Below are 13,486 nucleotides of genomic sequence, written 5' to 3'. Positions count from 1 at the left end.
TACATTAACCTACCTTTAACCCAATATGACCTGAATCTCAAAGGCTACTCTAATCCAATAAGCACTCTCACCCCTGAGATACTTGATAAAGGCCAGCTGGAGCAACACACACTGTATGTTCCAGGGATTTGGGGACTTGCCTCTATAGATCCCTTTCATTACTCTAATAGACAAACATGTTACAGTGAAAAGAAGCTCTCTTGTAAACTCTCTTGTCTTGTATTTCCTTTTATGAGATCACATAATGAAACTTTGAAACAATAAAATACATTCAGGGATGTAAAATAAATTGTAGGACATTAAGACGTTGTGTTAGATCTTTAATATTTTCAATATTTAGTTTTTTTTGTTGTTTAGAAATATTGCACATGGTCAACATGCCTGCTTATGAGATAACACTCATCCTAAAATTCCTTCTCCAAAGTAAGGACAGTTTATTTTTAAGCACAATCATACAGTGTACACGCATACGTGTGTGTGTGTATGCACATATGTCTGTGTGGGTGTGTGCATGTGTGCATGTGATTGCACATGCATGCAGACACTTTACAGCCCTAACCCCAAAGAGATGTGAATTGATAGTCTGCTTTTACCTGTGTTGTATATATATATATATATATATATTTATATATTGTATATCCTGAATATATATTTTATATATATCCTGAATCAACTGGGTTTGATAACAGTCAAGATGGCGGACAAAATAGTCATGGTGACTATAAAAATACTGTCTCTAGAGTAAAATATAGAATGTAGAATACAATGAAAAATATACTATTGATAACCTGTGTGGAGAAACGAACAAGAGGTTGGTCGTGTTAACACGCTACCTGCATGTGCCAAAACATACACACACACCCGAACACAGACCCATATGCACATATATGGAAATACCAGTATATATATTTTTCACACATCCAACTGTATACAGAGAAATAAAAGAGATACCCAGAATAATGACTACCCCCACTCTTCACAGAGGAAGCAAAGAGGCAAAAAGTGCTATTCGAAAATTGTCTTTGACTTTTAGTAAGTTATACTCTCTATCTCTTCAACAATAACAATAATCGTGTGATTCTTTTTTGTTTTATTTTATACCATAGTTAAAGATATTATCACAACAGCTCACTCCTCTCACTGACTGACTGACTGCACTGGATTTAATATCTATGGCACAGAGCCTTCCCCCCAAAAACAAAATGACCCACCCATTTAAAAAAAAAAAGTCCTATTGCACCATTTGATGGGAAAGGATAAAGTGTCAAGAAGACAGGGGGAAAGAGGGGAGGGCTAAAGAGACTGCCCTCCAGGGCTGGTCTAGGATCTGCTTTCCCTGAACTAACCCAAACCAGAACCATCCTGAGCTACATAGCGCTTGACCCGGGACCAGTGCTTAAGGGCACTTTCTAACAACACTTGAGGGATGAGAGGATGAGGAAAAACGGGTTGAGAGTGGGGAAAAGAGCAGAGAAGGGGAGGAATAAGGTTGTAGATAACATACAGAACAAGGTTATTATTTTTTCTAATAAAACAATCTCTAAAAACAATACTTTCCTGATTTAACTTGTGGCGACCCCAAACGAGAAGGGACGCACAAATTGTGCAAACACCTGATTTCAACATTTTACAAAACAACAAACGCCCCTGCACCCCCACTTCTGTGTCTGGTGAGAAACTGTAGGGGAGGGGAGTGGGAGAGAAATACCCCAGGTACAATTAAAAGTGGGGGGCACAGACTGATTTTGTCCCCTTCTTTGTCCAGAGTTTTTGTTTAGTTTTTTTGTTTTTTGTTGTGATTTTTTTTTATGCTGGAGAAGAAACACAATAGAGCCACGAGAGAGAAAACAGGCCACAGTAAAACTGGTTATTTCCACGGCAACGATAACGAGAGAAAGCAACATCATATCCACTGGGAGATTCAGAGAAGTTTGGTTAGATTTCTACTTTTTCTCTCTGTTGGTAAGCTTGTCATGTCGTTTTTATTCGCGATCGTTCTCTGTCTTCCTGTTGTTGGAATACGAATCTTCCATCCAATGAACATCATCCAGTTTCTTCTTCTTCTGCCTTTTCTCTGAGCTCTGCTGGGAGCCCGTCAGTGTCGATTCTTCAAAGCCTCACAACCAATAGTCTCTTTACATAATCTCTTTACGGTGCCTGTTCACACAGGTTTTCGGGAGGGGACCCCAACAGACATACAGACATATATAATCAGCTCCCGCCAAAGAAGATTCAGTCTTTCGAAATGGCAACAACTGAAGGTGCAAAGATTGATCACACTACATCCCAACTCCTGCCTTCTTTTTGTTTTTCAGTTTCTCTTCTCACTACAATCACTAAAAACTGTGCAGGCCAATGGCTTGGTCAGACCAGGGTTGACTATGTTTGTGTACGAGTGCTCACACTGCACAGATGTGTCCATTCACTACTTATGTTTGCGTGTGTACTGTATATATCTGTGTGTGTGTAAATGTGCTGTCTGTCTTGCAGCATCCAGGGGCTGTGTAATATCAGTGGAGGTCGTTGGGGTTGTGTTTGTGTCCCGACCACTGTGCTGAGGAGTGGAGGGCAAGAAGGAGGTCAAGTCAATGGCATCTGAGGGCTGGCTGGCTGGCTGGCTGGCTGGCTGGCTGGCTTGCAACAGCAAACTGCATCTGCACAATAAGTGACAAAGTGCCTTTGTGTGTCATGGTCCTTGGTGGCAGCTCCTGGAGACTGCCAACCAAGAGTAACAGTCTGATTTGGTAAGGGTGAACGTGTGTGTGCGTGTGTTTGTGTGGGATCATGTGCATGCTGGAGATTACATATGCACCGGGGTTTACATGTGTGTGTGTGTGTGTGTGCCAGAGAGATAGAGTGTGTACCACAGAGTTGGTGTGTCAAACTACAAACTACTGTACAAATGTGCTGAGCGCAGACCTGGGCAAAGTGTTAACTCAAAATATTCTGGATACTTACAAAAAAAAAAGGAAAAACACTACTACAAGAAGCACTTGACTCATCCGGACTTGCATGTGATTTGTCTATTTTTGAGGCTTTTTTGTTTCATTAGATAAATCAAGTGCACCTTGAGTAGTCTGAATAGTTGTGACCATATTCAACTGCATTTCCGCCCAAGTTTGGTGGAGATCAGTGCCAGTAAAACGGATCCTGCTGGAGCCATCCCTATTACTGGTTCATCAAATACAAGAACATTCTGCAGGGATGACACACTCTCCTCTCTCTTCTTCCTATCCTTCCTTTTTCAGATTTAGCATCCTCTCCAGCTTAAGATCCTTCACTTTTAGGCTCCTCTGGGCTCCGGCCTTTGTCTCCTTGCTGCTCCGCCCCGCCATCCTCCCGGGCTGATTGATTGAAAGAGGAGCTGTGGGATAGGTTGGCTTCAGAAAAACCTCCAGGCTCGAGTGTTCCGGGCGTGGCCGTCTGCATGATCTTCTGACGGACTTCGCGAATCTTCAGCTGCAGACACACCTTGGTGGGGAAAGTATCTGAGTGGCGTGCCTGGAAGGCAGCTGTGGCCTGAGCTGGAAGAAAGAAAAGGATGTTGGAAATTTAGGGTATCACATTAACCATCATTTAACCTGTATGATATTTAATGGAATAACAAAGCTGCAGGGGAAAACTGCAACGTTATTATATTTTGTTTTACATTTACAGTTTAACACAAGCCAAAGATTAAACCTTCATTTTCAGACAGTTGATCTTAATTAGCTTCTTGTTCTATTTACCTGACGGAAAGAAGCCATGTTCTTGAAACAGCTGCATGACCAGAGCCCGCCGCTGATCCAGAGTCCTTCGCAAAGACGAGTGGGGGGTCCTGTCCAAGTCTCCTAAAAGATCCTCTCCCTCTGCACCTGTTTTGACCATAAAGGACATCGTAGCTGAGTACCGTGTGTGGAGCAGTTCAGCAGCTGTTTCACCTTCTGTACTCGTCTTACCTGTTCTGTCAAAGGTGAAGATGTCTCCCTCACACTTGGCAGCACTTTTGGGGGTGTTTGGCTCCGAGCTGCAACTAGACAGACGTCGAGTCCTCCTTCTCGGGGAGCTGGGGTCCTCCGCAGTGAGGTCTGTCTCTAGATACATGACATGAAAGGGAGGACATTAATAAGGCAAAAACTATTTAAAGCCAAATGACATAATATCCAAATAAAAGCAGACTGCTGTCTTTCTGACAGTGTCTCACCAGGTGGAATTGCGTCTCTTCTTCCTGTAGCTTGCCAGGATGGACCTTGGTGAGGTGGCCAGACTCTGCAGGGTGGGAGAGGGAAGGACCTCCTCTGGATTAAACTCTGGAAGCTCAGCAAAGCGCTCCTTGAAATATGTCTCAGACAAGACCCTGCGCACAGAGAACACAGCCGCCACGTCAGTCGGGATGGCTGCTGAATGCTTTCACATTTCTCCTGCATTAGGGCTGAGCTCTGCCAGGACTTCCTCTTCTCTGTGGCTTCCCCACCACTCTCCTACTGTCTAAATAAAAACTTTAAAGGTTGAGCACTCCACCCACTCACATTCAGTAAACAAAGAGTTTCCACCACGATTTTATGAAGTTGGTGATTTGCTAACAAACTAAAAATGGAACCAGATCCCACTGTGTGTAAAAATCTTGTGCGATAATTCCCAAAGATAAGCTACTGTGCTGTTCTATGAGCTCTCTCAGCTTGAGAAAACGTAAACTGTTAAAACAGAGTGAACATCTTACAACCACCAGAAAGCCAGAAGGACCTGGCAGACTTGTTTTATTTAGTTTTGGCACTGATTCTACGGGAGCCATAAGTTAGTGTAAGTCTGATCACAGAGGACGGCTGCAGACTTTTCTAGTGTTGTTGACGTCAGACTTACTTGTCGAGAGTGTCCGGCGTCTTTTTGAGTGGAGGGGGTCTTAACTTGGTCTTCTTTGAGGAAGAGGATGGCTCTCTTTCCGCAAGGGGAGGTGGAGGAGGGTCCAAACCTGAGGGTGGTGGAGGTGGAGAATGAGGTCCAGCCTGGGAAAAGAAAATAAAGGTTAAAGGACAATTCCTTAATTTTTTCAGGACATTCTGTAGCAGGTGTCATTATACAATTAATGAAGGTGTGTGATGTCGCGTGGCAGCCGTATTTGAGCAGTTCTGGGATGTCACTTCATGTCATCTGTGTACTATCATTTAAAACATGCTTAGTATTCTCAGTAAACAAGATTGAAACCAGCAGAAGCAGGGAAATACATCCTGGTTTGTTCCTGTCAACTATGCATTTGTAAATTCAGCTGTTGCCTGAAGTTGTGAAATTCCCTGGTGTCTTCCCCTGTGCATGATGTTATAGATGTGCTGTGGTAAACCTAGTATACAAATATTTATCAAACACACAAAATTATCTAAAACATTTAACATAAATGTGTCTAAAAAGAGAAGTTGTGGAATTCCCTGGTTTCCTCCCCTGTACACGTTGTTACACATGTCCTCGTAAACACATCAGATGTACTAAAAATCCCTAAACCAAAGCTTGAGTGTTTGTTCTCAGCTCTTCTCACCTCTTTGCCGCTGTCGCCCATGCTGTGGTCGTCTCTGTCTGCCTCTCTGCCTCTCTGCTTTTCACTGCTCTCCTTCATTAACCTCTTGCGCTCTGCGTCCACCTCATTTTGTTTCTCCCTGCAATGTCCATCTCTCATATTTTCCTCTTTGATGTGCAGAATGATGTCCTCTTCTTTTTTTACTAGATAAGTTAGAACAGACAGAAAGATAAGACTAGACTTTGATATGTTAGTACATCATTTTATTTATCTTATTTTAAAAGTTACACAATGAAACTCCCTAACTAGCAGCATCAGCGTTAATCCTGCAGGCTCAGGATCAAGATGTTAATCGAGAAACATTCACAGAAAACAGCATGACCCCTTTTTATGCCTCAAAATGTAAAGAGAAACCAGCGTGGCTCTTTCATCCTAAAGTGTAGGATGGGTTCATGCTGATATCACAGCAAAGAAGCACTGCTGTGACATACTTAGTTGAGATGTTAAAGCAAAAAGCTTTACAGCATCCTACGTGTGACGAGTTACAAAAAAAACCTTTTAGAAAACCTGGACACTGAAATTTAAAACCAGCTCATGACTATTACCTGTCGCAGCACTGCTGGTACAGGTGGCCCCTAGATTCCCCTGCTCTCCATCCTCAAGCTGAGCATCCAGCTGCGATTCTCTCTTCACCTCCACTTTCGGCTCCACTACCACTGCCAGGTTAGGCTGCGAGGTCGCCGCCGCTGACCCCTGCACCCCAGTCGCTAACGGAGAGGACGGGTTTATCATGTCCTGGGCTGGAGCCGCCACAGCAGGCGGCATAGATGCCACAGAAACCACACCAGTAGCCAGTGAAACGGTTGGTGCAGGGTAGATGGCAGTTAGTACCTGAAAGCAGAAACATCAGTAATCAGCTTGAAAAATAAATGGTGGTGTGCAGAAAGAAAAAGGATAAGTGGTGAAAACAGGCCAGATGAATATGAATACATCTCCAGAGTAAAAACTGATCCTGCTTTGATGAGGGCTGCACAATTTATCGTTTTTAGATCTTAATTCAGACCCCTGAAATCTCATTCTTCCTTGTCAGGGGTCAGACAAAGCAACTTGAAGCGGCAACTTGAGGCAGAAATGCTGATTGATCACTGTTATTCTGCAGAAGAGGCTCTGCTCATTCATTCACAGGCACAACCAGTCGTTTGAAAGTGTTATAATTAAGAGCAGACTAAATGTTCTTAATCTTTATCTTTATCAGACAGTCTGATTCCAGCCATGATCATAGTGTTTGTTTAGTCTTCATAAAGGTAGCATTAAATACAAACTGTGTAATAAACAGAAGAAGATAAAAAGAGAAAGATCGTGCTTTCAATAAGAAGTTATATAAATGTACATTTTATCCAGAATCGGCACAAAACAAACAAATCTTTATGCTGTAAACCGACAGTCAACAGTGGTAGACAAGATGTAAAATGTAACACTGAGGCCAGGTTAGCCTGCCAATGTTCCCTCCTATTCGTTAACAGTGATTTCCCTAATGTCTCGGAACTGATGTGGTGATGACTTTCACAAAATGTTAATGTTATATTATAATGTTAATATTTTTTCTTCTTTACCTGACGACCAGCAGTTGCCAAGGCCTGGCCAGGAGGAGTCTGTGATTGGCAGCTGAGGGGCGGGGCTGGGGCGAGCAGTGGCGGCTGACCAACAATGGGCTGAACCAGGGTTTGACTAGCTGGGGCGATGGCGGTGAAGCCCAGAGTCGTCAGCGGTGATGGGAGATACGCAGGACCGGGAGCGGGCGTTGCCTGTTGGGGAGTCGCTGCAGCGACTCCTGGGCCAGACTGGACGTAGGTGATCCTGAAGCAGAGAAAAGTCCAAAGTGAATATTGTTCAATGTCAAATCAAAAGGTTTAATCTATAGTTGTATCACAGAAAATAACATTTAACAAATAAATGTTTAAGCTGGAATGTGTAAATTATGTCGAACTATGTGATCAGATAAAAACACTGCTCATAATATTTCTTTTGAAACTTCAGTATCGATGGCTCCAAGGGATGATGGAGTATTAATATGTGTTCAAAGTGTTGTGACTTTCTTCATCGACTTTTATGCACATTAAGTACGTTTAGCGTTATGACCCAGCTCAAATCGAAGTCCGACCGCATGTTTTAAATGCTGCTGAACTCGAGTCTCTGACCAGCTGAAGCAGCAGCTGAGGAAAAATAAAAGCTGGTATTTATGTAGCTGTCTTTCAGGTGTGAGTGACCTGGTGGGTGGCGAGGTCAGAAGCACGGTCTGTGGGGGCGCAGCACCGTGGGCCATTACTGTTGCCACGGAAACAGGAAAGGGGCTCCCAGGGTGTACTGATGCTGCGCCGCTATGGTGAACGTTGGTCTGGACCATGGGCAGGGGAGCGATCTGGATTATCTATGAAGAGCAGGAAAACGTCACATAAAGGATATTCTTACCAGCAAACTAAAAATAGATTCAGGTTTTCCTTTCCTGCTCTTTTAGAGAACACACATATGATTTAATGATTTATTTATGATGTTTCCAGTGTGTGGTTTTATGGTGCTCAGAATATTTCTAGCAATTCACCACTTGTTCAAGCAGCTGGTCTCTTCTGAAACAGTTGTCCAGTTTTCATTAATCATTTTTTCTACACTTTGACAGTTAACTACATGAAATGATGGAGCTATAACTGAACTCCTCTGCTGTCACTGCACACGTCTAATGCAACAAAATGTAGTTTGAGGTTTGAAAAGCAGCATGAAAAGGTCAAAAATCCTAACACATCAAAAGCTACAACCAAAAAATGTTTTAAGTAACCTTTCCATCTTGGACAACATCTTATCTTGTTTCAGTTACCGTGTTGACATCTGTACCTTGTTTCCTGACGCAGGGCCGTTGTGCACAGGAAGAGGCGGAGCCACCAGGGAGATGGAGGGATGAGGAGGAGTAGACCCTGTTCTCACTGTTGCCATGGGAACCAACATCTTGCTCTGGGTTTGGACTAATGAGTGAGCAGGAGAGGGATGAAGAGAGAGAGAGAGAGAGAGAGAGAGAGATGAAATCACTCAGCGTGAGGAACAGATGAATCGATCCAAACGACGAGAGGTGACAGCACAGGAGCGACGGGTGGGTGGAGACACAGAGAGGACATTTCAGCTACGGATACGAGTGATATTCCTCAATTTTCCCACAATTTTCTGCTGCTTCTGAGTCTCATGAATAGAGAGTGATTAAGGCATGGGTGGGCGGCGGGCGCTCATACTCGTGTCAACAGTGTTTCTGCTGTCAGTCATGTATCTCCCGTTTATGTAAGCCAATCAAATCTATTTCCAACGCTTCCCGTGGTGATGATTAACACAAATAGAAAAATGAAAGAATTATTTTTTTCCAGTTTTGAGTGGACCAGTACAAACACTAAGAGTTTATTGGTTCTTTGGTGTCAGCCAATTGTTGCTCTCTGTCTCACCTCTGGTCCCGGGGCTGACTCTGATTCCTGCACCTGAGTGCACGCCATTGGCCAGAGCGCCATTGGTGGGCAGGGAGAGGATTTGCTGGTGGGTGAACTGAGGGGACGAGGGGCTCTCGGTGGGCAGGATGTACTGGACCTGCGCTAGCGGCTTGAAGCCCGCAGGAGATTGGGAGCTTGCAGCGTTAGGGTGGAGCTGGGGCTGGAGGACGGGTAGCGGGGTTTGTGCGTGCAGCTGTGGGGGTTGAGGGCTGAGGAGCTGCACTGGTTGGGCGGCAGGGAATGACCCTCCTAGAACTAGGCTAGTGACCAGGCTGCTGCCCCCCACAGGGGTTACACTGACTGGAACAGAGGAGGACGATGAGGACAGGTACCCACCCCCTGCAGTGACTGGCAGCTGCTGAGGTCCGCCTGCTCCAATCAGAAGAGTGGCTTTGTTGTCCTGCGGTAGGGGGCTGAGGGTGACTGCTCCTTCCACTGGCGTGCTGGATACGGGTCGTACCACGTTGGTCACCATGGTGGGAGCCATGCGGACCTGGTTCAGACCCTGCTGGGCCAAAGTGACGAGCGGCTGGGTGCAGGATGTTGAGCCTGTGATGGACAGAGAGGGGACTCCCTGTCCACCTCCACCTTTCCCTCCACCTGCTGCTGGTTCTTCTCTCTGGGTTCCTCCTCTCTCGCTCCCCTCGTCCTCTCCGTCTGCGCCTCTCTTTCTCTTTCTTTCAGACCCGTCGTCAGCACCTCCTCCTCCATTCCCTTTAGCTGAGGTGGAGTCGGAGGGAGGGATGGAGGGAGATGAGGAGGGAAGAGAGGAACGAGCCACTGGCTGGAAGCCCTGCTGGAGGGAAGAGAGAGATGCACAGATCAAAGCAAGACAAGTTAGTTTTTCTCTTTGTCAACTTACAGAAACTTTTAGACTAAAGTGAATCAGATAAAATAACTCAAATTAAACCACCAACAATTTAAATAGTTCTAGTTCTCTGTACTGTAAATCAAACTACATCAATATCTTTATTAGAAAGAGACAGAAAGAAATTAATGAATTAATTCCCACCTGTCCATCTGGTTCATCTTCATCACTGTCTGTCACTCTCTCTTTACACTTGAGGTCAATGGAGCCTTCAGGACACGAATCCTCTGAGGAATGAACACAGATAGAGATTTATACACTGCTAACTAACTGCTTCTTTTAACACAGACACACACACTTGAAATCTACATGATGGTGGTTTCTGTAAAAAAAAAAAAGTGAAAAACTACAAGTCTACCATCAAATAGCCACTTACTGCATGTGGTATTCACATGTGCAACTAGCATTTACTGTAGTAGTCTGTGGCTGGGACTCACCAGATGACACAGCTACTTTTTTTAGTTTATAGATGTTTTGCTGACACTATCATTTTGACTAAGAAGGCTGACGTTCGGTGTCTTTTTCAGTCACACACTGACCATTGTGGGGAACTGAAACAATCACTCTGTGGTTATGAAATACAGTATCTAACCACCAGTCAGCTCTGCTGATCATCAGACTCACCCATGACATCATCGTCAACCTCTTCCTCACAGATGACCATGCGCTCTTCATCACTGGTCACGTCGTCGCTGGCCCCACCCTGGTACAGGGACTGAGGCGGTGGCCTGTTATGAAACAAACTCGCTCCGTCCTCCTGACACAGATTGAAAAAGTTCAGCGTTAAGACATAATTCCTCTTTACAGTTGCAGTGATTTTAATGAATATATCCAGAAAGTCAAATACTTTTTGTGCAACACTGATAATGACCTCAAAACTAAAAAGAAAAGCTTGAAATATCTAAGAAAGACACATCAGACAGGTGTAGTATGGCTATTATCAAAGCAAGCATACATATACGGCTTCGCCACAGCACCAAATAAATGCCTTCAAACAAAAGAGCTCACATGCAGGCCGACTCCTCTGTGATTAGCAGCGATGCAGCAAATACCACAGTCTTATACCTTCAAAGGCACTAAAAAGTAGAAAGCGAAACCTTTGAAGTTGGAGGCTGAGCTCCCCCAGAGCTTTCAGTGGGGTTTCAGCAGCAACACCTCCAGCCCTCACACAAAGAACTAAGTAAGTCCATTTGAACTGTTTTTGAACAGTGGGGTTTCGGTTCAGCTTTTCAACACAAATGTTGTCTGTCTACTATTTATTACTACTACTTTAGTCTGTGGATTTCTTTTTTTTATTGTCTTTGCTTGATTTTTTTTTTGGTACTTCTCTTCTCCTGGATTCATTTTGAGAAATGTGAAGCTCTAAACTTGAATGATCTGATAAATTAAACAGCTTCTTCTGGCTGATTTGTTGCTTCACATTTTAAAATCTCCCGTGTCTGTTTTCTGCCTCTGAGCTACAGAATAATAACCTCGCACCTTCTCCATGTCTCGCTCCCTCTCCCTCTGCTCTAGGGTGTGCACAGCGCTCTGGGAAAAGGCTCTGGGACGAGAGTGCTGGCCTGCAAACAGCCCCACTCGACGATCCAATCCCCCTGGCCAGTTTGGGCCTCCTACCTTCCCCTCCAGTGCCTGCGACTCTGAAAGGGGATCTGGAAAACAGGAAAGATGAAAGTGTATCACCACAGATTGAATCAATAAAATTCTATCAGCGTTGTGATAGAGGTTTGAAGTGAGTGTTATTGGTAGTTAAAATGTTTAGTCATGCTGCGTAGGTACAAGAAATGTAATAAAGATCTACATATTTATGTAAATACAGGAGCTGAAATACATAAAAAAGATCAACACAATTTACTGACGAATGTTCTCCTTCTTAAAACTAACTATAAAAATATTCATTAATGCTAATCAACACTAATGAACATGCATAAACACACCTATGCTCTCTGACATGCTCCTCTGCCGTGGCTCCTTTGGGGTCCCACGGCCCTCTGACAGTGACTTCCTGCGATCTTTGTTGCACCACTTCCAGTCTGGGTGGGCTCTGAAGTGGGCCTCTTTCACCTGGAGGAGGACACACAGGATCTTTTTGAACTTTCTGTTTATGCACTTTCTGTAGTTCATGTTCCACTGCTGTTGAAATACCTTGTTAAATAACTGTGCATCTTTACCTGAAAGGCCAGATCGTGGTACTGCTGCTTCTCGTTGGGCCCCAGAGCGTACCACCACTCCCCCAGGATCTTGCTGACTGTGCGATTGTCTTGATTGGGATGTCGCTGGTGCACCAGGGCCCGGTGGCGTTTACTGAAAATCATGAATGCATTCATGGGGCGGCGGATGTGGTCCTTCTCCCTCTGGTTGGGTTTTGGAAAACACATGCTAAACCGTTAGAGTGTCATTCATTTTTTTTGTCTTTTCTAATTAGTGACTCTGAGTCTGAATCACGAACTGACCTTCCTGTCTCCATCTTTGGGCAGGGCGCTCAGGGACTGTGTGCGTCTCTTGATGGGACCAGTGGAGGGAGCTGGATCATTGGCCACACCCGGGGAGAACCTACAATTCAAACACAGAAATAAAAGTGAAACGGTGAGTCCATGAGGGAAATGTAGGGAGATTCCATTCTCTAATAGACACCGAAGATACCAACAAATGAAAAGGCTGTTAAAGGATTTAGGGGGAAATCAGATGAATGTTTAAAAAGAAACGGTGTAGTGAGGAGTCTTTGTCATGGTTTGTAGTATTTCTAGTTTCTTAAGATTGTTTCCTCAAATTTAATTTGATTTATTTTAACCAATTATTCAGACATCATTTAACCAGACAATAGTAAAAAGTGCTTTCTTTCTCTGTTCCTTTTTACTTCTTTATTTTCCTTTCATTTATTGTTAACATAGCTGACACTATTTTCATTATCTTCTCACCTGTGGTGGAGTGTGAATTCAGTTAATACCACAAAACTGCAGTTTATGATATTTCAAAATTGCACTCTTGTAAAACAGGATTGTTCCATGATATAGGAACCAAGCACAGAGTAAATTATAAAAAGCAAATATCAAAAGCTTTCACAAACCGGTGAGTTAAAGCAGACAGTGAAACAAAAAATGGTAATAACTCATAATAGTAAATTATATTACAATATATTATTATGATAAAGTTCAAAAGATAATGTGAATATTAATACATAAATCATATGCAACACATGCACTGGGGGCCATTTTAAATAAAACAGCAAAAGTGTAGACTAATAAATCAGTGGGTTAAAGGTTTGTTGGCAACAATACAGTTCGAATTGTGAACATAACATTACTATCACTACAAAGGTCTTTTCACGAGCCAGCAAACAAAGTCTGAACCTTTCTGCTGTTAGAGAATGACCCGATGTCAAGCTGCAACTACATGAATATGGTGTTTATGGCTTTTTTGTCTAGTTTTGCTGAATAAATGTCATTTTTTACAGCAAAGAAACAATTAAATAAACAAAAAAGGTAAAATAGTAACACACACAGCTTGAAAGTAAAAAATTTTAATAAATCAGCATGGGAAACATAACGAAAAAATATCAAATGTCACCATTTCCGAGCCTTTTACTGGGGTAAAGTCAGATGTGCTATTTGT

At 43.4% G+C, this 13,486-nt stretch overlaps 1 protein-coding gene across 6 annotated transcripts in view; it reads right to left on the bottom strand.

Annotated features, from left to right (window-relative positions):
- Positions 1-307: 307 nt before the first annotated feature.
- cica (capicua transcriptional repressor a) overlaps positions 308-13,486 on the bottom strand; it is a 28,625-nt gene continuing 15,446 nt past the window's right edge. For 3 of the 6 annotated variants that reach the window (XM_026350057.1, XM_026350059.1, XM_026350058.1), the window contains exons 6-22: positions 12,328-12,427; positions 12,046-12,228; positions 11,812-11,938; positions 11,354-11,526; positions 10,499-10,631; positions 10,019-10,101; positions 8,965-9,802; positions 8,372-8,499; positions 7,753-7,913; positions 7,099-7,342; positions 6,091-6,376; positions 5,507-5,688; positions 4,840-4,982; positions 4,186-4,336; positions 3,939-4,074; positions 3,729-3,854; positions 308-3,524 (exon numbers count right to left, since the gene is read on the bottom strand). In XM_026350057.1, the coding sequence (XP_026205842.1) occupies positions 3,268-3,524; positions 3,729-3,854; positions 3,939-4,074; positions 4,186-4,336; positions 4,840-4,982; positions 5,507-5,688; positions 6,091-6,376; positions 7,099-7,342; positions 7,753-7,913; positions 8,372-8,499; positions 8,965-9,802; positions 10,019-10,101; positions 10,499-10,631; positions 11,354-11,526; positions 11,812-11,938; positions 12,046-12,228; positions 12,328-12,427 (3,451 nt within the window). In that variant the 3' untranslated portion in view covers positions 308-3,267. Of the gene's footprint in view, positions 3,525-3,728; positions 3,855-3,938; positions 4,075-4,183; positions 4,337-4,839; positions 4,983-5,506; positions 5,689-6,090; positions 6,377-7,098; positions 7,343-7,752; positions 7,914-8,371; positions 8,500-8,964; positions 9,803-10,018; positions 10,102-10,498; positions 10,632-11,353; positions 11,527-11,811; positions 11,939-12,045; positions 12,229-12,327; positions 12,428-13,486 lie in introns of those variants that run through there. The other 3 variants (XM_026350060.1, XM_026350061.1, XM_026350063.1) reach the window with 3 other exon arrangements.

The sequence above is a fragment of the Anabas testudineus genome, chromosome 11 (assembly GCF_900324465.2).
Source record: "Anabas testudineus chromosome 11, fAnaTes1.2, whole genome shotgun sequence".
In the NCBI taxonomy this organism is placed as follows: domain Eukaryota; kingdom Metazoa; phylum Chordata; class Actinopteri; order Anabantiformes; family Anabantidae; genus Anabas; species Anabas testudineus.
This window is presented reverse-complemented; position numbering and strand designations above follow the sequence as displayed.